The sequence below is a fragment of the Chroicocephalus ridibundus genome, chromosome 7 (genome assembly GCF_963924245.1).
Source record: "Chroicocephalus ridibundus chromosome 7, bChrRid1.1, whole genome shotgun sequence".
NCBI lineage: Eukaryota > Metazoa > Chordata > Aves > Charadriiformes > Laridae > Chroicocephalus > Chroicocephalus ridibundus.
In genome coordinates this window covers 20,223,857-20,250,470 of record NC_086290.1, presented here as the reverse complement: position 1 = coordinate 20,250,470, position 26,614 = coordinate 20,223,857, and the positions used below count along the sequence as shown (strand labels likewise).

Below are 26,614 nucleotides of genomic sequence, written 5' to 3'. Positions count from 1 at the left end.
AAGAGAACAAAAATACTGGAAATTCTATCTCTTCAAAACCACAGAATCTAAAGTGGTTACAAGTTGTAAAAGTTATCAGTTTTTACATCAGCACAGCAAAGATGCAAAAAGTGCCTTTATGGACATATATAAAGTTTTTCTTTCTGACACAGTCAGGATTACATTAAATATGGCCTATGGTCAAGTGACATTTTGTGAAATGAGGTACTGCCCAGTACCTAAGGCAGCACGCTGTGTGCTAAAGGAGTACAGGAAGACATTATGCGTTCCTGGCTTAGTCACTGACCTAGGGCTTGGAGATGTTTGAAGCTTCAGTCAAACTGTACAGAACAGCAGTAGGGCTAGAAGGGAGGATTTCATTCCCTGCAATCTCCTGGGAAGAACCTGGAAGCAACATGTAACATTAATATTTGGAACGGATTCCCCCTCTGTGTTTGACCATTGTCACATTGTTTGCTGTTGAGCTTATTTAGGGCATTAATTCAACTAAATATTAGTTGCCTGTATGCAAGAAAGAGACAATTACTTCTGATCTATATTTATCAATACTTTAAGGCCCACACAGGTGTCATTGCCTCTTGGAGTCTCAGGTCTAGCAAGCTGAGGTATCCATTGCACTCATGCTGACACATACAAAGGTCCTAAAAGGCAGTAAGTGCACCCTTAGCTAAAGAAACTGAGGTTTCTGTGAATGACCGCTCAGGTCAGAGAGAGAAGAGGTAGCATTTTCCACCTGATAGGGATGGTCCATGAAGGTCTGTCCTGCCACACAGATTCTGGAAATGTCCCGGCATGTGGAATCTGGAGCCACCTCAGCTGCTTGGTGGGGATCCAGGTGGTATAGAAGTCCGATTTGGGTTGCCTGAGCTCTTAAAACAGGTTGTCCTCCGAACAAAGGAAGAAAATAGTCGGTGTATTCACAAATGACCGGAACTCTGAAAAAGAGCACTTGCAGGCCATTTATTGCAGCACATCCTAGTAGGGAATTACAGCTGCGGTTGTACCACGTGAGGTCTGAGAGTGGGAGGCTGGAGGGATTCCCCAGCACAGAAGGAGGAAGGCAGGCAGGAGCCCTGCCCTGGAGGTCTGCACTGCCGGCACACAAGGGGAGCACAGATGCTGCCAGACTGTCAGCATTAAAAGAACTCTGGCATTGTCTGCCACTTTGAAAACTTACTCTCATTTACAAATGAAATCCATGTAATTAATGTAAAGCCACTAAAGATTATTTCGCAAAACATCTTTTTTTATTATTATTATAGCTCTTAAAAACCTTTACTAGATATACTACATAGTAACTACAAAGTCTGCATGCATCACACCAGCATCCCTGGGAGAACTGATGCAGGAGGGTAGTTAGATGTTCTTGTTCTTTGTTTTCTGGTGGTTTTGTTTCTTTTCTTTTGTTTTGTTTTCACAATTCAAATGGTTTAAATGTTATTAATCTAGATTTGCTGGAAAGGTCTGTGAACCTTTCAAGGAGCCTGGTCTTAGTTTGGAGTTTGTAACAAAACCCGAAACCAGGCAAGTTTCATGTGGTTTTGAATTTCATTGTGAACGTTTCACCTAGATGTTGAAATAGGCTCAAAGTAACATTCCCAGTTGGAAAGTCTGTGAGAATTTCCCATACAAAAGGATCAGGACTGTTTGGTGGCATTTTAAACAAAGAGTGGAATTCATCCATGTACAGATGAGCTGAACAAGGCCTTCACTTCAGCCTAATTCAGACCTCAAAATGAGGACTTAATACGGTACGTAAGCCTTATGCTGACCTTCTGCACAGAGATGAATGTCGACCCATACAAGCATATACTGCACGGCTATTGTTTCACTCAGGCTATTTTAATGTGGCATGAGAAGCCCGAAGGGAAGAAAAATATAGGTATATAGAATGAAAATACTGAGGTTAATGCAATGCTAAGATTGATAAATATATTCTTCACTGGTCGGAAAATTTCAAACGCTGGTGCACATCTAATAATGCCTTATGATAGTTGCCACTGTTTCCCTACAACTGCAAGTCATGGAGCTCTGTAATTGTGCAAGAAACTCATCTTTCACTTGAGAGAAAAAGTGCACAGTGCCATGGTTTTGGAAAAAAAAAATGGGAAAAGGAATCCAGATGTATAAAGTAACAAAGACAAAAAGAATCGTTTTTATGTTTAACGATATGATTTTCAGACCAAGCTCATGACCTTGGGATAATGTCTTCTTATTTTCAGTGCTTGGTGGTGGCAGCACTAGCAGAGGCAACGTGCTGTGTTACAGATTTCAGCATCAGGTGTAATACATACGGTTTGGTCAAACTAGTGAACACCAGAGGCTACTGATGCGTTACCTGCATTTGGAACAGTTGTCTACTTGTGTTAATGCCCAAGCTGCCACTTAATACCCACGAGCTCTTATAGAAGGGTGGATGGGTGGCTATCTGCGCAGGCAACGGGCTGATCCAGGCCATGGGCCCGTTGCTCATAGCCACCCGATGCTGAGGGCAGGGAAAAGGTGTCAGAAGAGTGTGCTGCAGACTGGGCCACAGTGGGTGTTGTGGTGGGGTTTCTCATCCGCTGGCCACTCTGGGCAGTTGCCTAAAAGCTATTTCTATGTTTCTGTTGCTATAGCTATGTTGCAAGTTCTAAAAATAGCTCTCTATATCCCAATAATCAGTTAAACTGTGTTTTCACGCGTATGTTTTATTTTAGTTTGGACATAATGGGAAACAAAAGCAGTTTTGCTAGTATAAGCTGTACCTATCTCTAGAACCAGCTCCTTGCTTCAGGACGCCTTGTAATTTCACTAGCAGTGCCAGCGTGATCCCTAGCTGTCCAAGTGAGCTAGGAACACCTTCCATTTCCTTAACAAGCAGAAGTTTGTCTAGCTGTTTTGCTCTGTCCTTCTATTTCCAATCTCTAGGTGCAGTTTTGTCACTTGGGGGGCTCAGATCTCCCAAAATAGTCTTCAGCTGGTAAAAATCATTTTGGGTTGACTGAATCACTTCATGGACCACACGAATCAGACAGGGCTTCTGGTCCTTTCTTTTCCTCTTCCATTACCTGATAGCGTAAGGACTGACTGAGAGCTCACAGCAGCTTCTGCTGGCAACTACTTCTGAGTTTTATTTAGGCCTACTACAGTACTGAGAAGGAAAACAGCCAGGAAACCAGCCCGTTCCCGCTCCTCCAGATGCTAATCCCCTGGGTCTGGTCTCCTCTGCCTCTTCCAGTGCCCACTGCGTTTTCCTTTTTAGCTAAGAAAATTTAATCCATTTCTTCCACATCCAGGATGGACAAACAACCCTCCCAAGCCATCCTTAGCTCCTCAGCAGGACCAGGAAGAGAGGAAGTGAAACCACTCCAGGAGGACCCTAAGCCAGAGCCAAGGAACAGCATCCGGACAGAGTGGCTTCTTCCCCGTTAGAAGAGAAGGTAAAAATGCTCTGATAGTCCCACCAGGTGTAAAACCAGGGATGCAGGTCTGTCTCGTGGGAAGCCCTAGCTCCCCTTCCCGCAGCGGCGGTACAGGAAAGCGGGTGGGCAGGGAGGGCCTGGAGGGAGCGGGGTGTGTGAGAGCACCGGGCACAGCGGGTCGGCCACGCCGGAGAAAGGCTCGTTTGCGAGAGACAGCATAACCGGTGTGGGAGAGGGAGGGCCCAATTTGTGCTGTGTGGCCACTTCATGCCTTCCCTGTCAGCATAAAGAGGCTGTAAAGCCCGTCTAACAGCCCCCCGGGGAATCCCTCTTATGCAAGGGGAGTCCCCGGCAGCTGTGGGCCGGGGTAGCTGGCTCCCTGCCATCCCCCGCCGAGCCGGGGCCGGGGAAGTGCGGGCAGAGGGAGGTGTGGCTGCCGGGGCCCCTCAGCCATTGCCGGCTACCGGGAATGCCTCACCGCGGTTGTTAACAGCCGGGCTCCGGCGGGCAGCTGCCGGGGCTCCCCCGCAGCAGCGCGGGGGGGGGACGGGGCACGTCTGCCCGGCGCTGGCCGCCGCCCGGGCCGGGACGAGCCCGCCGACGCGCGGGGCACTTCCACCCCGGCCATTTTCCTCAGGCGGGAGGCGGCGGCGGCCAGTGAGCCCCGACACCGGCCGCCCGGCGACGCGGCGCAGGAGCCGGCCGGCGAGGGCAGCCGCGCAGGCCGAGCCGGGACGCCCCCCGCGGCCCCAGGCGGGGTTGGCGCGGGGCGGCCGCGGCAGAGCGAGGGCGGCCGCGGCCGGGGGAACCTCCGCCACCGGGTCCCTGGCCCGCTGCCGCCGGCCGCCGCTAGGCCCCGGCCCTACCCCTCCGCACACCCCGCACCGCGGAGCGCCGCCGCGCCCGGGGGGAGCCCCGCCGCCGCCGCCGCGGAGGGAGCCTGCCGCCCCCGTCCCGCCGCCCCGGGGAGCAAGAGCGGGACCGCGGCGCGGGCGCTCCGCCGCCCCCCGCGGGAAGCGGCGGCCCCGGCGCGCAGGGCCGCGGAGCGCCCCCGCCCCCCGCGCCGCTCCCCCTTTGAAAACTGATCTTTGGCTCTTCGCGTGAAAGTGATTTGAATTTGGCTCGGCGGCGCTCTGCGCAGGCGTCCAGCTGCTGGCATGCTGGCTCCTTGCAAAGCAGCTGTTTTGGGTTTGAAATTCCAACATGGCAGAGGCTGCAGTCAGTCTTCCCTTCAAAAACTTGGAATGATTTCAAATCATAGGCACCTTCACTTAACCCGAGCCCCCATTCATCAGCAAACACATTGGATCGATGCGACTCTAACCTATCGGGTTCTTGTACCAAATCTCCAGGTAAGAAGATCTTTTTTTTTTTTTTTCCTAGTCTTCCTACCATCGTTTTAAATTTTATTTAATCTTGAAGCTCTCAGACACAGCCGCCTATTTTTTTTAATCGCCCGCTCGCGCCCTAAATATTTTCCCTAATTCGCAGTCGATTTCTGATACTAAACACTCCGGTCTGCTTTCCTAATCGTAGTCTGGAAAGTACAGATATACAATCGCAGTGCATGGTTTTTCCTCCTTCATCATTGCCAACAATAGTAGGCAGATTAAGAGTTCGCGATTGCAAGCTCCCTCCCCACCTCCTCCTCCACCTAATTGGATTAATTTTTAAGTTGCATGGAAAATAATAAACTGCAGGTAACGCGGGGCTGGACTTTGAGGCAACTAACTTCTGAGCAAATAAGTGCAAATAAGAATCTCTCAAAACAAAAGTTAGGTTTAAATTGCTGTGTCTTGGCTGGGGGGGGGGCACGAATATGTCAGAGGAGCTGTTGCAGTAAAATGTAAGCACATCATCTTGGAGGGGGTACAGCGTGGTGGGCGTATTGTTGGCTCGGAAGGGAGAGAAAGATGTATAATTTAATGGTATATACAATCCACTGATCCTATTACTATCCTCCCTGGAGCTCTTGTTAGTTTCAATGGGAGTGAGTGAAATTGACATGGACTTGCATTCCTGGTCATGTGCTTTTTTTTCCCCTTTCTTTCTTCTCTTGTGATCTGAGATCCCCTTTTTGTTGATGTTGCTTTCCCACTTAATTATATGCATGTAGGTTAAATGAATACCTGACGAAAGGGCCCACGTTTCAAGGCAGTGACATTTGATAGCTGAGAGGAAAAGTGGCTTTAATGAAAAGCAACCTTTGGAATTCCTGCTTGTGAAAAATCCAATTCAGCTTTTTGTGCTGCCAGCAAGAAATGATCAGTAGCACCAGTGTTTATGGTATGTCCGTTTTGGGATCTACTTCCTTTGCATCTAAATAGCAAAGACAAATTTAAATAGCATGATAACGCACTGAGGACTCTGCATGCAAATATTTTGTAATAAATACCTAATGTTTAATAGTATATTTTCGCTTGTGTATATATAAGCATTTTTTTCTCTTGCTATCATTTGTTTATCGTTTCTGCTTTGATTATAGCATTAGTTTTGTCCATTGTATTGATCTCAGTTGTAAAACCTAAAGTTGCATGTTACTAGCAGTGCACTATATACACCACTGAACTCCAATGGTATGTAAATTAGTAAAACTCAGTGACTGGAGAAGGGGAAAATGCGTATCAATAAATATATACACCTATATGTCTATGTACTCGTACATACATGCCTAAACTGTATCTTTTCCTTTTGCAAACTAATAATTTTTGAGTATTTATTTGAACTCCAGCTGCTTTTCCCTCTCTTACTTTCAATGTAATCATCTGCTAGAGGTTTTAACTGATGTGGCATGGGGGAATGTTTTGCATGTAAACAAACAAAATTACTGTTGTAGCCAAATGTTTAATACTGTTTAATAAGTGGTATTTTATGCTCAGCTTAAAAGTGTCTGTTTCCCACTGCTCTGCTCTCAATGTGTAACAGAATGAAATAATCAGGTGCTGAAACTGGCTTCATTTTAACGGTCACTCTCCAGCCCCCCACGCCGCCCCCTCCTCCAAAAAAGTCAGATAAAATGGAGCATGGGGAATTTCAATAGATCTCCTTGTGGTGCAGTAGATACACCTCTAGGTATGCAATTAAGGCTAAGGAACTAACAACAGAAGCGACTAATAGTCTGTTTTGTGCAACCAAAAAGGGGGTACGTTCACTTTTAATTGCGTGTGGTAGCAACAAATAAGGATGGAGAGAGACCCTAGGAGAGGGAGCGAGTGTGTGTGTGTGCGTGCGTGTGTGTGTTTGGGATAAGGGGGAGGTCTGGCGTGTGTGGCTGATGATCTCTCGTAATAACATATCTGAATGCAAGAAAGAAATTGAGAGAGCAGTTGCACAATGTACGCTCCTATTTTGGTGCTGTAGGTGACTATATTGCTAAACATATCCTGGGTGCTATATGATGGGAAGAATCTGATTGCATTTTGCATTTAGAACTTGTTGACTTTGAAGCGATCAATAAGGCAACTGTTTATTTTAGATGCACATAATTTGCCCTGAGAAATGTTTTAAGGAGGAGAGCGAGCGAGCGAGAGCGGAACGTGTTTTTTTTTTTTCTTTTTTTTTTTTTTTTTTTTTCCTAGAGCTGTTGGAGCGAATGTGATTGCCAGATGGGAGATTTCCCTCTGTGATGTTAAAGCTGTAATATATATTCAGAGCAGATTGGACTGCTGCTTGTGATGAGGAGGATATTACATTTATAAATTTTAAATCGGGAATCGGACAGTATGCTGAGAGCTGAAATTGGATGGTGTGGACGTTTTGGACTGTTAAATGCGATTCTCAGATAATAATAATAATTATAGTAGCAGTAATATATATATATATGTATAATAAACACAATACCGTTAGGCAGCCTTATATATTCTGTGGCAGTTAAGTGTATATATATTTCCAAATATGATTTCTCCTCTCTTTTCCCCCTTCCCTAAAATGTTAAGGATTAGAAGTGAATGAGAGGGGGATTTAAAAGCTCACCCTTAGGAGAAATCAAATGTAACCAGGTTCCTGTTTGAGGAAAAGTTTCGCCACAATTCTTGTTGCGGATGCACCTCTTTCTGACTTTTTGTTTTGCCCATGTATGAGGCCTGACAGTGCCACAATCCTGAAAGGCTGGAAAGTGGGAACTAGTCACACTCGAGCAGCTCTGCTGTTGCAAATTAAAAGTGTGTTGTGGTCAGGAAATGAAAGCTACAATGTCTCTTTTGAACAAGTCGTTTATCAAGAGAAACATCTATCAAGCAGTGACTTGTCACATTGATCCTCTAAAAGTTAGGTCCGAAGTGGAAGCTGCTTTGATGTTTTTGATGCCAAATTTATAAAATTGAAAAGCTGGAGAGAGTAGGATGGATTTGCACTTAAAAATGACTCTGCTCTGGGCGTGACAAAATCATCAAGTATCTGTGATACAGAGCTGGTAAACCAAGGAGGCATTGGATCTTCTGCATAATTTTTATTTTCACATTGAAACTTTAGCTTTGCCACACAGGCATCTCTCTTCATACTTTTAAAGATCCTCTCTGTATGCCCGTGCATTATTTCATCGGGGATATTTTCTTGTTTAGGAATACATCTGTTGCTTCCAAATTAAACCTTTTTTTCCGTTGTTTTTGTGATGGTACTTATAGAGTTCAGCTTGAGAAGGCAATTTCGGTTTTTGGTTTTTTTTTCCTCTCATCTCATTCTTGTTTCTTCTTCTGTATTTGTAATCTCAGTTTCCACCTGTCCTCCCTGTGAAACAAAGTTTCTTTTACTGCCAAAGTAATGTTTATTGCAAGTAAGGTACATTTGAAGGTATCTGTTTGCACAGCTTAAAACGTGTTAAGAGTCCTGCTAAGTGTGTCTTCCTCATCTCATACTTCTTTGTTTCCATTTTTGACATATGAACCACACTTTCATTCTCAACAGAAGCAGTGTATTTCGAATTGAATATAAAGTTGAGGTTTCAAGTAAAAAAAAAAGTCCAAAACAAAGTCTAAACTCATCTTTTGTCTCTACTTATTTTCAACCATTTTAATTGTTTAGCAACTTTTTAGAAAAGTTTTTCATTTTGCATGAAGTTTGTGTTTGGATTATCAAGGAATCCCTTCAACAAAAGAGGGTTTTGGTGTGCGTTTGTGCTTGGGGTTTTGTTTTCTGTTATTTTCTTTTCTTTTTGGCTAAGGTATGAGTGAAATCTTCCTTAAAGCAAGATGCTTTGACGACTTTTCTTCAGTGTCATAAATGAGACTAATACTGCTTATGGATACTTGATAGACACCCATTTGCAAATAGGCAGCTAACAGCAGCGTGGTGGGAGTTTTGGTGAGTGTTATACTTGCTAATTAATCATGTTTGAAATGAAGGAATCATAGCATGGTAATAAAGGCTCATTGTTGTTTGATGTTTGTAACAGGATGTGACTCCTACATGAATCTGGTGGGTTTGGGGTTTTTGTCATTATTTCCCTCCCTTCATAGTAAAATATGTTCAGTACTCGATCAAATTAGTTTTATTTATTGCAACATCTGTGAAAGCACAGGGACATTTGCTGCTTCTTTATTACAAATGTGAAGATTGTATTGTTATTGATATCTTTATCATACAGTTCATGGGGGGGAAAATGACAGTCTTATGTCGTTAGCTGTTCCTTAAGAATTATTTTGTTCAAGCAGAGCCAAAAATTCTTCTTTTTTTTTTCCTTGATATAAAAAGCCTGCTACTGTTTTTCTTATAAATGATAAAATGGCACTTCATGAACTTTTGTGCCCTACTTGCTTACGCATATGCAGTAAGGGATAGCAACTAAAAATATATTCCAGAATAGTTTGTACACTAGCCCTTTAAAAATTAAATCGTAAAACACTCAGATGGCATTTTTGTTTCCTTGTTTTGGTTTTTAATATGGCTCTTGTCAGATGTGTCATCTTTAAGCTTCATTGTTCACCTTTCAATTAATAACTACTATATACAACAGAGAGAGATGTGATAATCTTTTTCAAACTGCAAAGCTTTAGTTTCAAAATGTAATTAATTAATTAAGGCTATTTTATGCTGCATGAACAAGGTTTGAAATCTGATTTTGTTTAGATGTTCTCCTCCTTTTTTAAAATATAATTCCTAGAGGAAAATTATTCTGTACGGTTCCTGTCAATATGTTTGTTCAATGCATGCATACAAGAAGCATTGAATATAATGACTGATCTTCCTGTAGTCTTAATCATCAATTAATAGGCTTATCTGCTTGTTAGGCGTGGGTTTAATGGTACAGAATCAGCATGAGATCTGTGTATATGAAACGCTCGTAAGTTGTTTATAACAGACCGAGTTTTGATCTAGCGTTCCCAGATCTAATAATAGAAATATTTGGCTCCTTGCCCTCAATCAATATATCCCTTAAGAGAACAAACTTCACATAATACTTTCATAAAGTGCCAGATGTATTGATACCGAGTTGATAAATTTAATTACTGGGGTTTTACATTGATTCATTGATCTTATGATTGGAGGAAATTGTTCTGCAGACATTTCTGAAGTATTGAGGAATATTGTATGTCAATAAAGCTTGATTAATTGATCAATCAGCACTTTTTTTTTCTCCGCCTCAGTCATTGATAAGAAAAGACGTAAAAATAACTATAAAAAGAATTTGGGATAAACTAGTTAGAAATTCTCATGTGTTATTAAGAGAGCAGATGCGAAGCAAAGCACTATGCATGTGGAAAAACATCAACTTTGAAGTGGAATTGTGCATAGTGGTCCCAATCCTTAGCTGGTGTAAAGTAGTTTAGCTTTAAAGAGCTACAGTAATTTACAGCTCCCAGAATCTGGCCCACGTTTGGTTGGGGTTTTTTTAGTGGCTTTTTTTTTTCAGTACCGTTCTTTGGCTTATTGGAAGCTGTTTTAAATCAGATATTATGGCTACCAAAATATATGGAATTTTAGATAAGCATCTGATCCAAAATGAACAGTATAGCTATAAAAGTAATTTGAAGAGCTGTAAATTCAGGATTGCGTATCCCTGATATTGTTGCAGAGTATTAAACTCTTGCTGCTAGAGATGCTATCCTCTAAGTGAAAACTTATCTTCCTTATGGGAAAGATCACTTCAGGGAACTCTAGGCTGGGAAAAGGCCTGAAGTTTTTTTGGTTGCTAAAATAATAATAAAAAATTTCCAATACGAAGAATTAGTTATAGGGATATTTTCCAGGTGAAAAACCTTACTGGAGTACTTTGTTCCATTTCTGTGAGGCATGCGACCTTTTCACCCTATGTCAATGATATTTTTATAGAGTGTGTGAGAAATAGGAGCATAAAGAAAATTCCTTAAGATCATTCAATTTTTCTTTTTTTCTTGAAAAAAGAAAGAAGAAAAAAGAAAAATCTTTGAATCTCAAAACAACATATACATCTTCCTTAGTGAAAATGTATTCCTTTAAAGGATGATAGCTAATACAGAAGAACAGAGAAAATCCACTTGCAATATGTTACCATAGGTTTGACAAATACAGTCTTATCCTTCAAGGAGCAGAGAGTCCCAGACTGTAATGGAGGTCAAAGGAAATCTAAGGCTTTCAGTCCTTTAATAATTGTACCTGCCACCCCCCTGATCAGCATGTTAAAGAGAATGCGTGTATATGTATTATGTTTCTTAGAAGATAATTTGTATTTGCAGCAACCTACTAAATACAAGCGGACTTCACTACTATTGCTTCTAAATACCTGTTGATGTTGGTCTCACTGTGTGACAAGTGAGGGTAAAATGGAAAGAGAAATAGTTGGTATCAATCTTGGTTACCAAAGTCTTGAGAAACTGTGGGAGAGATTGGGCTTCGACAGGTCAGTTTGAGAATGGGAAGAATACTAGAAAGTGTAATCTGCACAAAGCACTACTGATTAAGAGCATACGGAGACGACTGCAGTGATGAAAATGCGGAGTCTGTGCTTCCTTTTTGCTGAGTTATATTGCTACGAGCTATCGGCACACACAGTATGGTAATAACAATATTGTATGTCTGTTCCTATAGTGCTAGTAGCAGTACCTGTCAAACATATCATAATACTGAACTATCTGTTTAATCATATAAGCAACACTCCTTACTACAATGGCTATTGTATTTGTACAATAGAAAGAACAGCCATGCGTTATTAGAGTTAAATAATGGAATAAAACTTTGTTCTTTAAACTGTTTTTTTTGGGGTTTTTTTTTTTTTTTTGCATATGGAAAAAAGTTTCACCTGTTTCAGCTATAATTAAAAATAATGCAACTACAGATGACTGCCATGTCACTGGCTGATTTTTTTTTTTTTTTAATTTTTTTATAGTCGTCTATTAAGTGTGTGGTCTGATGTGCCATGAAACACTGAAATAGCAATTACCAGTCATATTATTTAACTGTTACCGAGAAATTATTTTTCTTGGTTCTTTTAAATTATAGTGCATCTACTGCTAGTATATTGTTAGTTAAATTTAAAATATCCTGAAAGCGATGTGGACAAAAATGCTGAGATTTTGATACAATAGCAAACTTCGGTGATGCAAGCTCATTTTTGCTCCAGGTCCCTTGAAAACACATATTGCTTGGACTTTTTGTTATCCGTTTTTAACCCTTTTGTATTCTACTTTTAATGCATCTTGTACTCTTTGTTAAAGCATATGGTTTGTTTTCTGTATATGAATTGCTCAGTATATGAAGATGTATGCCACAATTTATTTTGCGTGATATTTTTGAATGTGTGCATGTGTCAAGCTGGTTATAGATTGGTGATGATAAATTGGTTTCAGTAATCTGTATCTTATTTGCATTAATACTCTGGCAGTAGGAGCATACTGTGGTCGAACTTCATGATCTAAGATAGCTGTCTCACATCTAATTAAGCAGGGTCTGAATGAATGATTCTCCGGTATGGGTCATAATTAAACTTTTTGTTTCTCGTCTTCAGTGTGATAAAACGCTTAAGGGACACAAGAATGCATGTTTGCATAACTCCTGCTAATCTGAATGGAATTTGAAAATTGATATTGAGAGGAGATGGGAGAAGGGGCTGGACCTGGTGGGTTACGGGGCTTTGTGGCAGGAATGTATCTTCATGCTCTCGTTCAGGGTTTTTTTTTTTTTTCCTTGATTTAGAACAACTGCTGTTTGCCTTTTAATATGTTGGAAATAACATCCCTATTTTCCTCTGAGAGGTTTTTTCCCCTTCAGTCTCCTCCATTCTAGCATACAAGCAAGTCATTAATAAAAAAGCATTTATACAGTAAGCTTGAATTATCACTTAATAAAACTATGAGAACTGTACTGCTGCAAAGATATTCCTAGGCAGTACAACAGATGTTACTGTGTGTATGTTTCTTCTGAAGACATGGTGAGGGAAAGAGGTAACAATTACTTTATATTACTGAGTGACAGCAGAGGGTGGATGGGAATGATAAAGTTATATGCAGAAATTATTAATCCCTGACAATAGTATCAATATTGACATTTAAAATATTATGAACTGTTAGCCCTGTTATACAAACTTCTGTGATATCTGTGCTTTTAGATGAAAGGTAGCTATTTATATACCTTACAGCTCAGTGTGATCATGTTGAAAGTATGAACTTACTCATCACAGATTCTGAGAAAGTGCAGGTTAACGTCCTCTGTCTTCTTTAGACCTATCTGATTACTTCAGCCTCCTGTGTTGACACAGAGAAAGAAACAGCTAGATTCTATGCTGGAAGAATAAGGTTTGCAAGCACTGACTGATATAAGGTATCCCATTGTGATAACCTAAACCAAATTTTAAAAAATCAAGCATCCTTTTCAAGTAAAACTTGAGAAACATAGAAAGGAACAGCAAAGATGTATCTGAACACGCTTGAAGGCGCACCATTTACTTTCAAAAGAGATCTTTCCCATCACTCGTGGATAGCTCCACCATGAAGAGCGATATCAAAAGACCTCAGAAAAGTAACTACTCTTTTATGTCTTTGGGAACTCAGGTGCTTACAAGATTGTTTCTGAGAAGGAAAAGAATTGATCCTATTTTCAGTCTCTTGTTGTTGGCATTTGTGGACCACATCACTACATACAGTATTGGAGAAATATACTCTTGATATATGAATACAATTCTGTTTCCTCTTGCAGCTTGAAAGAATAGTGCGATGTTGCTGTACGCAAACTCAGTTTGGACACTATGTTTTTAAGAATCCTTTCTTACACTCTATACGATTGTTTTATTTAAAATACATCTGGAGTTTGCTGAAGATCTTTAAACTTAGTTGATAGGTCATCTGCATGACTAAAATAGAGAAATTAAATTTTAAAACAGTGTGTACTGGTTTGTATGAAAGTATTATAGGCTTAAAGTGCCCTGTGATAATTTGTGAACTGGATATCCCCATACATCAGTCAGAAAATTGCTGTGTTTAAACTAGCAAGATTCAGTTATTTTTAATATGGAAAGTGACTGTAAATTTGCTAACTCTTCAACTGAACATACACTTAATTTACAAAATTAAGCAGTTTTGTGTTTACTAGTGTTAGATCTGCAGCTTTACATTAACTATATATCTGTACTGGTGCTGTATTGAACATACCATAAATAGGCAGGTACTCTATTTTAATGATAGTAATTTTTCATGTCCTATAGAATTTCTGATAATTCTTTATTTCTCACTCTTTGCCTTCAACAAAAGCTGAAATAAATATATTTTGAAAGCTGTCCATGCAGCAGTTAACCTTTTTTAATCTTTCATTTTCATTTTGTTCTTTGGCTTCTCTTCACTTCATTTCATACTCCTGCCCTGTGTAGGCATTCTTTATGCTACAACACTGGTGTACTTTTTTGCTGTCAGTTTAAAAAAAATTAGCAGTAACATTAATGTAGCTGATACCATGGTAGGCCTATCAAGAAATTTGATCTATTATTCAGATTAATATTAGTTTTGGTAGAGAGCTGAAGCTGAAAGTCAGTAAATCCTATGTAAAGAGGGGTATGAAGCACTTCTCATTATTTGGCCCCTAGCATTTGTCAATGGGACAGTCATATCCTTAACATGCACACCTCAACATGCAGAGAATGTCTTTGTTGAGACACATACGTAGGTAAGTTTGAGAAGCCTTTGTTTGAAGCTTTTTCTTTTTTTTTTTTTTTTTTTTTTAAGTTGGATGTAGGTAAAATATATCTCATCATGTGCTTATAGAGACTGTGAATAACCAGCTCCTTAATGAATGACATTTTTAAAGTTTTCACTGGTTAGAAATGTTGAAAGAGTTATAATGTGGCATTTCTTCCATCACCAAGCAGATTATCCATATGGTACAGAATAACAGACAAACTGACACTAGTATTCATTTGGAGTAAGAATTTTCACCACTCATTGAGGAAAGATGTTTTGTTATTGAATAATTAGCAAACACACTTCTTCTCTCCCTCCCACCCCCCACCCCCCCCACCCCCCCCAAAAAAAAAGATGTCACCTGTTTAGACATAGTATAAGTCGTTGCTTTCATTCATGACAAGCAAGTCGGTTTTAGCTAAAGTTACTGTTCCTTTCTGTTTTGGAGCCGCTACAACGGCTGCAGTTTGAGCTTGAAGGCTCTGAGTGGCTGAGATAGCATCACGAATTGTATTGCATCTCAGCAAGTGCAATTCAGGTTTCCACTTCTGGGTGCTCGGTTATTGGAGGTGCTCAGTCCCTGCAATTTGTATTGACTTTGGATTTGCAGGTGTGCAACAAATCTTACAAGCCAGGTGATGGGTGTTACAAGAATTCCCACAGAAAATGGTAGGCATTAGCTTTATTTGTACTTCTTAAATGCTACAATCTCCCTCTTGAGGTATTAATGCTGTATGAGAGAGTAAATAGGGCTTTTGATTTTTCCCGGTGGTTGTAAGAACACATTTTAAATTCTTCAGGTCAAAAATATGTGTGTTACATAAAGGTATAATGAATGATTCATTTGTGATTTTGGATGGAGGAAACTTTAACACCAGTTTGTTTCTGTGTAAATGTTCCAAGGAGCAAAATGCAAAGTAGATGATGCTGTTCTAATTGCAAAACCTCCCTTAGTTACCTTCTCCCTCCTCCTGATCCTCTTCTCCCTTCCCCCTCCCCCCCATGGCTTTTTTAAACAATTATGGGCATTGTGCTCCTTAATGGTGCATAGTTACTGTAAAGATAGATGTCCTCAAATAATGAGTTTCTAATAATAATCAGAGGGAGTTAGATTAAACTGGTTTTGTATAGAAATCTTACAGTGTGAAAAAGTACACCTAAAATCCTGAGATATATTTACAGGAGCTAAGCCTATTTACAGAGGACTAACCCAATTTTGTATCTGTGCATGTGTGTGGGGAGGGGAGAGTAGAGGCGTATGTTTTTATGTGCCTATGTTTTTGTCCACCCGCTTTAAAGACCTCAAAAGATTATTTTTTTTTTAGTACAGATTTCTATTTTGCTTTCTGATGACAGAATATGTTTTAAAATCACAACATACTAATTAGCTTCTGTGTTTGCACTGGAAAGCTTGCATCCCTTCAAATGACTTTAACCATGCTCTTCTTTTTCTCTATTGCTCCCTGCCCTCCCCCCCTCTTCCCCCCCATCTTCCCCCCCATCTTTTTTGTTTTCCTTATGAGGTTTCTATTAGATTTGTTGCTTTCTTCCTTGTTCAGAAGTTCTGAAGGGAAGGAAATGAAAATGCTAAGTACAGTAATAGATAATTGTTACTTTAAAGAGTTGTCACTATATTGGCTAGGAAAAATATTTTTCCTAGCAGGTACTGGATCAGCAAGGCCATACAATAAACAGTGCAAAATAGTTTAACTTATGGTTTAGAGATACGTATGCCATTTAAATGGAAACAAACCCCCAAATCTCCCACATACCTTTTGGGGTTTGGCGAACAAAAGCTCACTTGTACGCTCCAAATTCCCCTGGGCCTCAATTTGCAATACCATTATTTAAGCCTGGCTGATATAAACCCATTGCAGAGAAATAGAAGCTCTCCTTCCTAGCTTTTCAAAGCCGTTCTGTGCCCCCCTCTCTCTGCCTACTCACATCCCCCAGCCCCCCCACCCTGCTCCCAGCCTCTCGGTCTTACCCTGCCACTGTGAAACTCTTTTGTATTTGAAATACAGTAAATGTAGAAATACTGCACTCCTAAAACACAGAAAAGTACCATTCTGCGTGGTCTTATTGACGTCTCTACCAACACGCATGTAATTCTATCTTCTGACTAAGATCAAGGCTATAATCACTTTAATATCTGTTGTGTCCTCTACCAGGTGACCTGCAGTCTTTCATTGTAAAGATAAGAGACTCTGATATAATAACTTATTTCTTCTCTAAGTCTGATCTCATAGAAAATACTAGCCATAAACTGAGGAGAAACTTGTACCCGCTTAATATACTCCTGGGGTGCCAGGCTCTCTGGGTATCTGCTCGGGGGTACAGTACTGGCATTGTTGGATCCTCAGCTGGAAGCTGTTCTGGAGCAGACAGCTCCAGAACAGCTTCCAGATTACGGTGTAATCCCCAACAGCTAACAGTAAATGGGGGAATTGCTGTAGCTTAATGCAGCAATGAGTACTACAACTGTATTTATTTTGCTGCTAATAAAATGGCAGTCTAGTTTGTCATTACGAAGCTTGTCTTTTTGAAATCGCAATTGAGGTGCAGTTCTGAGATTTTTGAGGTAGTACCTGTTAGCAGGAAGAGATAAGAAATAGATGAGCTGCATTCCCGAATGTGGGCAGAAGGATGGTGAGTAATACATGCCTTGGTATGGCATCTGCCAGTAGCAAGTTGGTTTTTTGGTTTTGGTTTTGTGGGTTTTTTTTTCCCCTTGCTCTAGTTTTGGAAGGTGTAAGGTATTCTGATAAGCAGAGGGGGGGAAAAAAAAGGGAAAAATACTTCCAAGCAAATCATTATAGCGTATCTCAATGACTGTGCTCCACACTTAGATTTAATTAGAAGACAACTGCACTGGAAAACTGGTCATTTTAGTCATAGTTAACGACTGGTTCTCTCCTACCCCCAATCAGAACCGATTATATGCTGTGCTGTTTAATATAATTTCTACAAGAAAATTAAGTATGAATAGGCATGATAGTATTGTGTAGTTGCAATAATGAGTTTTTCATTAATGATGTTACTTTATCATTTAACTATCCTTTTAGAGGTGGAAATAACTATTTTCTTTGTGGTGTCTCCTTTTACTATATATACCAACCAGTGTCAAATTGGGGTATTTTGTAAATACTGTAAGCAAAAGACTGTGACTGGATAGCTATTAATATGTTCATTACGTGGTAAAAAGGCACTGAAAGAAGTGAAACCTTGTACATTCATGTTTCTTATAGGATAACTGCTTTCAGGAGGCGTTTCTTTTATGTTGTAATATAATTTACTAGCATACGGTTTCTAAAGTGCTGGATTTCAGGCAAGCAAGTTTATTTCCTAGTTAACTGTAATAAGACTTACTTGCTGTCAGTAGTAAGATAATAAGGACAAAAATCATGTACGGTTTAAGAAAAAAAGTATCCAGCCATTTGCATTTGTGCACCAAATTCCACTTGGTGATATGCTTGTTGGGCTGAGCTATTAAGTGCTCTGTGGGCTGTATTTCAACTAGTGTATGACTGACTAGGTATATTAGAGCTTTTTACTTACTGCCAATGCAAAAGTTGACCCTGTTTTTACCCTGAGATGTTTTTGCCTTTAAAAAGATCCATACTTTATGAGTACACAGGTGGGTGGTAAGAAAATTTATTGTTGTTATTTGTAGGGTGTGGCTCCATGTTAGAGTAACCTGAATCTGAACTGATGCTGAATAGATTTTATTTTTTTTATTTTGATTCCAAAGCCCAACTGTGGGAATTGATATATCATCTTAAAATTTCAAATCTACATTTTATGCACTGTGCCAAAGCACCCGTGAGCTCATTAAGCAAAGACTTTTTCAATTATATCTTGTGTTTATGCATGCATTTATACTTGACAGGAATCCTTTAGAGGTTTGGTTTGCTGTATTAATACTTACAGTTTCTTGGAATACATAAAATATGCTTGAAAAAATAAAAAGAGTTAGCACTGCTTACAGATCTAGTTCTGTTAGTTTCTTCTGTGTTTTAGTAGCTGCTGAAAAGCTCCTTGGCCAGACATCCAGCCTCTAGAGGGCACGCCAATAACCTCCGCTGCCAGACCCTCACCCGCGCAACCATCTGCAGAAAGTTTTAAAGCTGGCACCAACAAAGAGAAACCCATTTGTGTTGCATGATAAAATCTCTGTGCATATTCCTCGTTATTCCTGGAGTTTTGCTACAATAAGTGGTTTGCTTTCCTTTTTTTTTTCTTTTTCTTTTTTTTAATCTGGTGGAAGGCTTTTGTATTTGTTATGCTCTTTGCTTTCTTTTTTTTTTTTTTTTTCTTTAGTGGTGATGAAACTTTATGAAAGTAAAGGTTCAAATCCACTATGGTATAACCATGTGGCTCGCTCATAGTTATTTCTTCACCTGGTAGAAATCTTTCTTTAGGTATACACTGCTCTTTACTATAGTAAAGACTACAGAAGCCGGTGCACAATATTTGAGACTTACAAAATTAGCTACTAAAATTTATTATGTACTAAAATATAGATAATAAATAATTCAGGTGGAATTAAACCCAGTTAACCCTATTCCCATCACCTAGGTTCAATTGCTCGACCCTTTTCTCTTGTGAAATGCCATATTGCAGTTTCTTGTTCTCCTATGGGCTATTGTTACTAACATTGATATTTATGTGCAGTCAGACTTGTTCTTCAGCTCAAATGTTTGATCACAGTTCTCTACTCCACTATATCACCATTAGAAATCGGAGGGTTTCCAATAATTCAAATGAATCTGATAGTCTGCTTCAAGTTTTCCTTAAATCTACTGAAGCAGAACAAAAGGGCAAGTATTCTTGGATTTGGTACCATAAATTAAGACATGCCCCAATTAATAGTTTAGTTTTGGTCTAAAAATGTGAGTGTGTTTAGGGAGAAATATATATTTAAGAAAACTTTGTCACACAGAGTGTCATTAACCAAGTATGCAACCTTTCCTGAAAGTGTACTGGTTTAACATGGGCACTTTCCGCTTGAGCGTTTTTAAGTATTATTTTGCCAGTTTGAATTGAAACGTGGTTGGAACATGTACACTTTTGAAGGAGGAAAAGTATGTCCTGCTGATGACTTCATTAAATCCTCTGTGTAGTTGAACAGATAGGCCTGTTTCTCTGGGTAAACTTTGCTTTTTAATTGTATGAATACAGCATTTTAGCTGCACATTTATTGTTGAGCCAGGAAGCTTAACTACATTGTTGAGTTCCTGCATTTCTGTACAACATAGGGAAAAGAGAAAGAATCAAGCTAAAGTTAAAGGGATTGGTTTTGTTGATTTTGTAGCTCACCTGGCCTATAATCAGGAGATCTATACTCAATTTAGCTTTCCAACCTTTTCTTTAAAAGTAATTTAAAAAAAAAAATTAAAACCCTGTTTGGTATACAAAGTGTATGGTATCTGCTTTACTGGTGGTACTGGACCAAATTTTGTTGGGGGAGTTTGACAGTAACCCGTAAGCAGTTTGGAAGATTTATTTAGTATGTTCCTAGATAGATGCAAACCCGTACACAAAGTTTTCCATTGCCTCAAAATGTCAAAGAGTTTTTGTCAGTCTAAGGATAATTACGGTTTATGGAGATGCAGGGGAGAAAAAATTCCAAGGCAGAGCACAATCTGTGAAAGTGCTAGGTCATACTTCTTATGTCTTGATCACCTGCGGCCAACGGATAGTTAACTTACTGGAGAAATAATGGTGACATTGTTTTGTGATTCATCTAATCCGCTTTTTCCCAAGGGGCTGAGACAATCAGTAGTGTGTCACTTCAACCTTGGCATACACCCAGGTTGCAAACTTGTTCCTTCGCTCGGTGTTGTGTGTTGGAGCTGTGCAGTAAACTGCCCAACATACAGAAACCTCAATAAAAAGGGATGCGTAACACCTGGGGGGCAGCATGGTTAACCGCTTTACAAACCTAATCTCTGCAAGGGTTAGGGGTACTCTTAGAATACGCTTTACCTGTCATAGGAAAGGGTTGGAAATATAGTTAGGATATCTGCTCAGTCTTAAATAACCAAGTTTTTTGATGACAGAGTTGTTTACAGTCAGAGACTGTCCCTGCTATTCTGCCTGGGAGAGGGTAATCTTTTTTTCCTAACTGCCAGTAAAGGATTGGTGTCCTCCAAACCCCAATATCCTGAGCCTTTCTCTTCCACCCTGTCAAATGGGTGGCTTTTATGGCTCATCCTGAAAGCCAAAAAATCAGACTGTGTTGAAATGAGTAGGGGAAGCAAGTCCTAGAGCCAGAAACATCCCTGTGAGGGACATGGTACCTGTGGTCCCTCCTGGGTGCCCACATCACCCCTGGCATCGTGGTGGCAGGCAGAGCAAACTGACCGTCAGGTGGATCAAAGTAGCAGGGACAAGTGAATGTGCTGTGAATGCATTGATACAGTTTATAGGAATTTATTTATTTTTTTTTAAGGAAGTAGTTATGTGGGGAAAATAATTCATAATTAATTTTAATGGGAAGTATTAAAGCACTGAGCAACTCAAATGTAAGCTGAATGGATGGTCTCTGATTTTTTTTTTTTTTTTTTTTTGCTGGAAGGGTATGTGTCATGTCTTTGGTCTGAATTTAGAAAAGTGTGAATTTTGTTCTTGTGGTGCAACATTGTACCTCTTAGATGTAGGAGTGGGGAGAAATGGGAAAGGATTTTTTTTTTTTTTCCTCCTGGATAAATGAAAGCAAGAGCAAAGTCATTTTAGAATTCGGGCTCCAAATTTCTCTTTAAACCATTTTTAATAGAAACAGTAAGTTATAAATCATCTAAGCAATTACCTGAACACAGAAGGAGCGGGGCCCAGCCTGGGCTTCAGCCCCAGATGTTTCTGGACTACAATAATGGCCCAGCCCAGATATTTACAGCTTAATTTCTGTTCATGTGCACTTGTCCATAAATGGTTCCTTTTCCATTTCCAGTTCAACAACTGAACCACTTATAGTAGAGAGTGATTTAAACTTGAATGATGGCAAAATGTGAATAGAGACAATTTACCTTTGGAAACTTTAAAGTCCATTTCCAATATTTAAAATGTAAGGTAACTCTTGAACAGAGAATGATTGATCAGTAAGTGCCCCCTTTTAAGTGTTGTATTCTTTATTTTTTTTATCTGTATATGTATATAAAACCCGATTATTTTTTTTCCCTTAGCTTCACTGCAGTTTGGAGCAGAGACCTTTTTTTTTTTTCTTTTCTTTTTTTCTCTCCTTTTAACGCTATGCTATCTAGCACTACTTGCATTCCAAGTCAGCGTATCTAACCTCGCTCCTCTCCCCATTCCTGTGCTCCTCACTGCTCTTCCCAACCAGCCCCATTGCTTGAAACTAAACAAATTGAAAATAATCATTGGTAACCATCTGCTGTGCTGAAATTCCACGTACAGCAGTTAACTCCATTTTACAAAACAACTTCAATCTAGTGAATTACAGTGCAGTTCTTGGTGGCAGCAGATAGCAACAAGCAGTTTTGAGTTCCTCTAGACAAAGCAGTTCACATAGAGAGCATTATGCACAGTCACTCGGTGGTGGTGGGGTGGGGGATACTTTGGCCGGCAGACAGTTCAGTGTAATGCATTTGAGACTAGAGAGAATCTAGCCACAGCCGAATTGTTTCATCTGATTAAAAAAAGAGGCCGGTCCATAAAACTGTGCAGACAGACGATCTTGCAAATGTGTGCCCCTTAGTTTGGTTTTCTGTTTCTGCAGCTGCAGCGCAGTGTGATGAGTAGCGCGTTAGGCTTTCAGTCACTTTCATGTGACTTTTGGAGTGCCCAATAAAAACCTTAACCAAAAATTAGATTGCGTAGCTCATCAAAGTGTATTGAAGAACAATAATTATTCATAGAGTTTCTATTGAAGAAACTCTTTTATTGATGCAGAACTGTAACAAGAAGCACTCTAAATAGTGACAGACTGCCAAACAGCAAACATTCAAATAACAACAGACTATGATGTAATATTAAGATAGGTACCATTATCATCTATGTTTTTAGCTCAATTTCAGTTATTTGAGCTTAGGTTTTGATCGTGTATAAAGAAAGTTGCTTAAAATGAGCAGTATATTGAGTTCAAAGGACCCATACAGTTCATAAATTCTCCGGTGTCTACTGGATTTTTCATCAGGGAGACTTCCAATAAAAATGATCTATTTTAGAAATAATATTGTTTAGTAGGTTGAAATGTGGTGTAATAAAATTAGACCTTCAGTCTTCTAAAGTTACTACTTAGATGGCACCCTTGGGATGGTAAAATGGCTGTATAAGCAGATGAATCAGACAGTTTCACTGATGGATACATTTGTCAGTCTCTGTTACAGATATAATATATTCTTATATCTGTAATCCTGACACTGTTACATCCAAATGAAATCAACATGAGGTTGTCATCTTTAAGCAAATATGTTAAGTGTTGTCTTTTGTGCTTTGGATTTGAAAGAAAGGGGCCCAAGGGAGCCAGCATCATGCAAATGGAACAAATCCCATTTCTTCTGAGCTGTGCTGTTTCCCCCTTCATGGCAGCTGGCTGTGTTATCTTTGTGTGTTTCTCTGAGTGCTGACAATTCTTTCAGTGATCTAAGTTAGGGCACATTAGAAAGTGGAAGCAGCTGTCTGTCGTTATACTGAGAGACGTGTTTGCTCTACTGCAAAGATGAAGGACCATGAATCCTTGACACACTCTCTCCCCCCTCCCCCTTTACTTTCCAACATGATCAACATTCAGACGCACAGATTGTCTGCTTGGACAGTTTTTTGTTCTGACTGACAGCATCTGGCATAGACAAATTTAAAAATACATAGCATGCCATGCTTGGAATTGGAACATCCCTTCTTTATTAATCTTCTCATTTAAACCATTCATTTACATTTCAAGAAAGGTTACAGCTTGATATGGTTGAAACATTTATTTTAAATGAATAACCTCCTAATGAAATACCTTGAATGAGCACCAAACAGTCAGTGTTCATTAAAAATTACACCTGATTAGTGTGGCCTTGGAACTGTTGCGAAGACATAAGATTTCCCCATTGTCTCAAGCCATAATAAAAAAAAAAAAAAAGAAAATGTTTAGCATGTGTGAGTGTGTGTAATTTTTTTTTTTTACCACAGAGCTAAATGAGAATGGTGTTTTCACTCACAACCCCCCATCATTTTCAAGAGTACCATATTATAAAGCAGTAGCCTTTAAAATGCTATTTGTCTAATTAAATCCGGTTTTCCTGGAACAATGCATTTGAAGGAAACGCCTAAATAGTGTTTTGTTTTGTTTTATTCTGCTAAGGCATTTATGATTTGGGAAAAAAGATGCTTTATGATTTGATGTAATCTGAAATTATATATATATTTATCTACTGAGAAGTATTCATGTTTGTATACAATACTTTACTAGTAAAATATAACTGAAATGGTGGACCGCCCACTAAAATGTTTATGCACGTGCATATGCACATGTACATTCTGTGCGCTCTCATCTTCATGATCCAGGTTAGCAACGCAGACATGCTTGTCTAGCATTTATGTAAAAATAATATGAAAATTGGCTGTACCAGTCAGAATATGGACTTTGAGTCCAGGAAGAGAGGAGGAAAAACCTCTTCTTGTACTAGGCATTTTACACGGTCTATATCACTGTGGATTTCAGCTTTAACTACTCGCAGTACAGAAAAAAAAAATCTTCCAGAAGGCAGGGGGGTGGGGGGGAACACCCGGTATTATAATAAAATAGAGGACTGTTCAAGTGCTTGGCAGTAAATATGTAAAACAAGTATCCTGGCTTATTTGGAGAGGAAAGAGATGCTGTGGCAGACAGGCTCAATTAACAATTGTAAGCAGGAGAGGACTTGTATTCCTTCGGTAAACGTAGGAGAGGTCATTTGCTTTAGGATAAATTCTGACAAATTTCAGATTGACATAAAGGCTGGAAAAAATACGACAAAAGATTTACAGTTTTACATCAAGCATTTTGTATTTGCAATGTCCACTTGCATTTTTTTTTCCTCAGTGAATAGATATCTTTTTTATTAATTTTTTACTGAATAATATATTTTTAAATTAATTGACTGTGAAACAAGCATTTTGGAACAATAGGAATTTTAATACAGGCTTGAAATATCATTTAGGATTTTTTAAAAATTCTCTTAATACTGTCTAATTTATTTTTCTTTTTCTGAATGAAGCACTAAGATGATAAGTTTTCAGCACAGGTTTTACTATGCTAGTTATGTGTAATCATAAAAGTGAAATCAAATTTTATTTTAAATGAAATCACATTCCCCCCCCCCCAACCTGTTCCTTTTATGTGATAAACTTCTATTTTGATTTTTTTTTTAATGACTACTTATAAAGGCTTGTACAGATATGCATCTGTAAGCAAACTGGGAATAGGTTAGAGAACACAATTCCCTGGTGTAAAAAGCAAGGTTTAGCAGTAATGCTTTTAATCTGGACTTGTAGAGGATTCGGGAGCATCCATAGATCTGCTTCAGTAATTACCATACCCCAAGTGGCACTGGAAGAGACATTTGCCTAAAAACTTGATGTCTTCATTACACTGTTTACATTTTAATTAGAAACATGAAAATTAGTGATTCATACGGACAACTATAGTTTAAGTGGGTTTGCTCACCATCCAATAAATCATAGGGGGGGGATAAAGGGGGGGAGGGAGGAAAAAAAAAAAAGGCAAACCCACAACCTGCCTCTGCAAGCAACAAACCCTCTCAAATCTTACAGTTGTAATAAATAGTTTACTAGGAATCATTCATGGGAATAATGTGCTACCATTAGAAGCTGGTTAAAATGTGTTTTTTATTTTATCAGAGATGAAATTTCCATGTAAATTAGCGAATGTAATTTTAAAGATAAAGCTACTTGCACAGAGTACTACATGTATGTGAATGGCATACGTAGCCTCTGTGTGTGCGTAAATATATATATAAAATTGTAGCTGTATTAAGGAGAAGAACTGGTGTAGGAATATTTTGGCAGTGCTGAGCACTACGTATGGCTGCAGAGAAGGCGGTTTAGCCTGTTTCAGTATGTCTCCATAAATATGTGTAAACATTTGTATAGCCGCACGGAGAGCTGTATATATAGAGATCCACATGTGCACGCACACAGAGACAAGTAAGGATATGTTGATAATTTTCCCCCTGAATTTTGCATATACCTGTCAGCACCGGTGGCCTAAAACCACCTCGTCCAGGAGTGATGGGGAGAAGCAGCGGTGCCTGTCAGTGTCCCCGCCTGAGTCAGCAGCATGTCCAGTGCCTGCGCCGGGCGACAGTCACTCATCCAGCCCTGCCCTCCCGGGGGGCCGCCGGCCTCCTCCCCACCGAGGAGAATGACCCTTCTGTCTGCCACGCTCAAGATCCCGCATCGCACCGCATCGGTGTGCGAGTTCAGATCCCTACTCCTGAAGGCAGAGCTGGGATTCCAGCTAATGACTCAGAGATACAGAGGGTCAATGCACTGGTGATCTGGAGTACTGAGCCATCGCGCCAGCTTAGTTGTACTCCCCCCCCCGCGCCCCCATAACTCACTGCTTTACCCTCCGCCTTTCCACCCCCATTCCCTAATGATAAAAGTGATGATATGCAAAACCGCATTTCCTCTTCTAAGAATACTTTATGGGTCATATTCCTTTGGATTTCAGTTTGGTCCGCTTGATTTAAAAAAAAATGTTTTGCTTGGGGGGGCACGGGGGAATTGTTTTCTACACTATTAACTTCATGTTACGTTAGTTCCATATAGGCTGTTTTGGGCATTATGCAAATAATACATGGATAACCAATTTCTTTGAATGGGAGAGTAAGCCTCGGTAGCAATAAGTAAAAACTTGTTGGTTTAATGACTTTTTCTTTAACCAGAAGTAAGGAAGCTTCCTTTTCCCTTGCTTTTTATTAGATTTCTTTTTGTTGGAATCCTTAAGATTTGTAGGATACCCTTTTTGCAGAACTTGCAGTCTGTCATTTTCTTCACACATATATATATATATGAAAATTTACTTATATATTTATAATTCCTCCTGTGTACCTTAGATTTTTAGACTGTACATGGTATACATGAGAATGGGCATTTTATAAAGATGTTCCACGTCTGCCA

The 26,614-nt window shown here is 39.6% G+C and overlaps 1 protein-coding gene across 3 annotated transcripts in view; it reads left to right on the top strand.

Annotated features, from left to right (window-relative positions):
• The first annotated feature begins 4,529 nt into the window (after positions 1-4,529).
• FIGN (fidgetin, microtubule severing factor) overlaps positions 4,530-26,614 on the top strand; it is a 105,496-nt gene continuing 83,411 nt past the window's right edge. For 2 of the 3 annotated variants that reach the window (XR_010072087.1, XM_063342285.1), the window contains exons 1-2: positions 4,530-4,756; positions 5,521-5,690. Coding sequence is in view for 1 of the 3 variants with exons in the window: in XM_063342285.1 (XP_063198355.1) it covers positions 5,666-5,690 (25 nt within the window). In the remaining 2 variants the exon portion in view is untranslated. The remainder of the gene's footprint in view (positions 4,757-5,520; positions 5,691-26,614) is intronic. The other variant, XM_063342287.1, reaches the window with a different exon arrangement.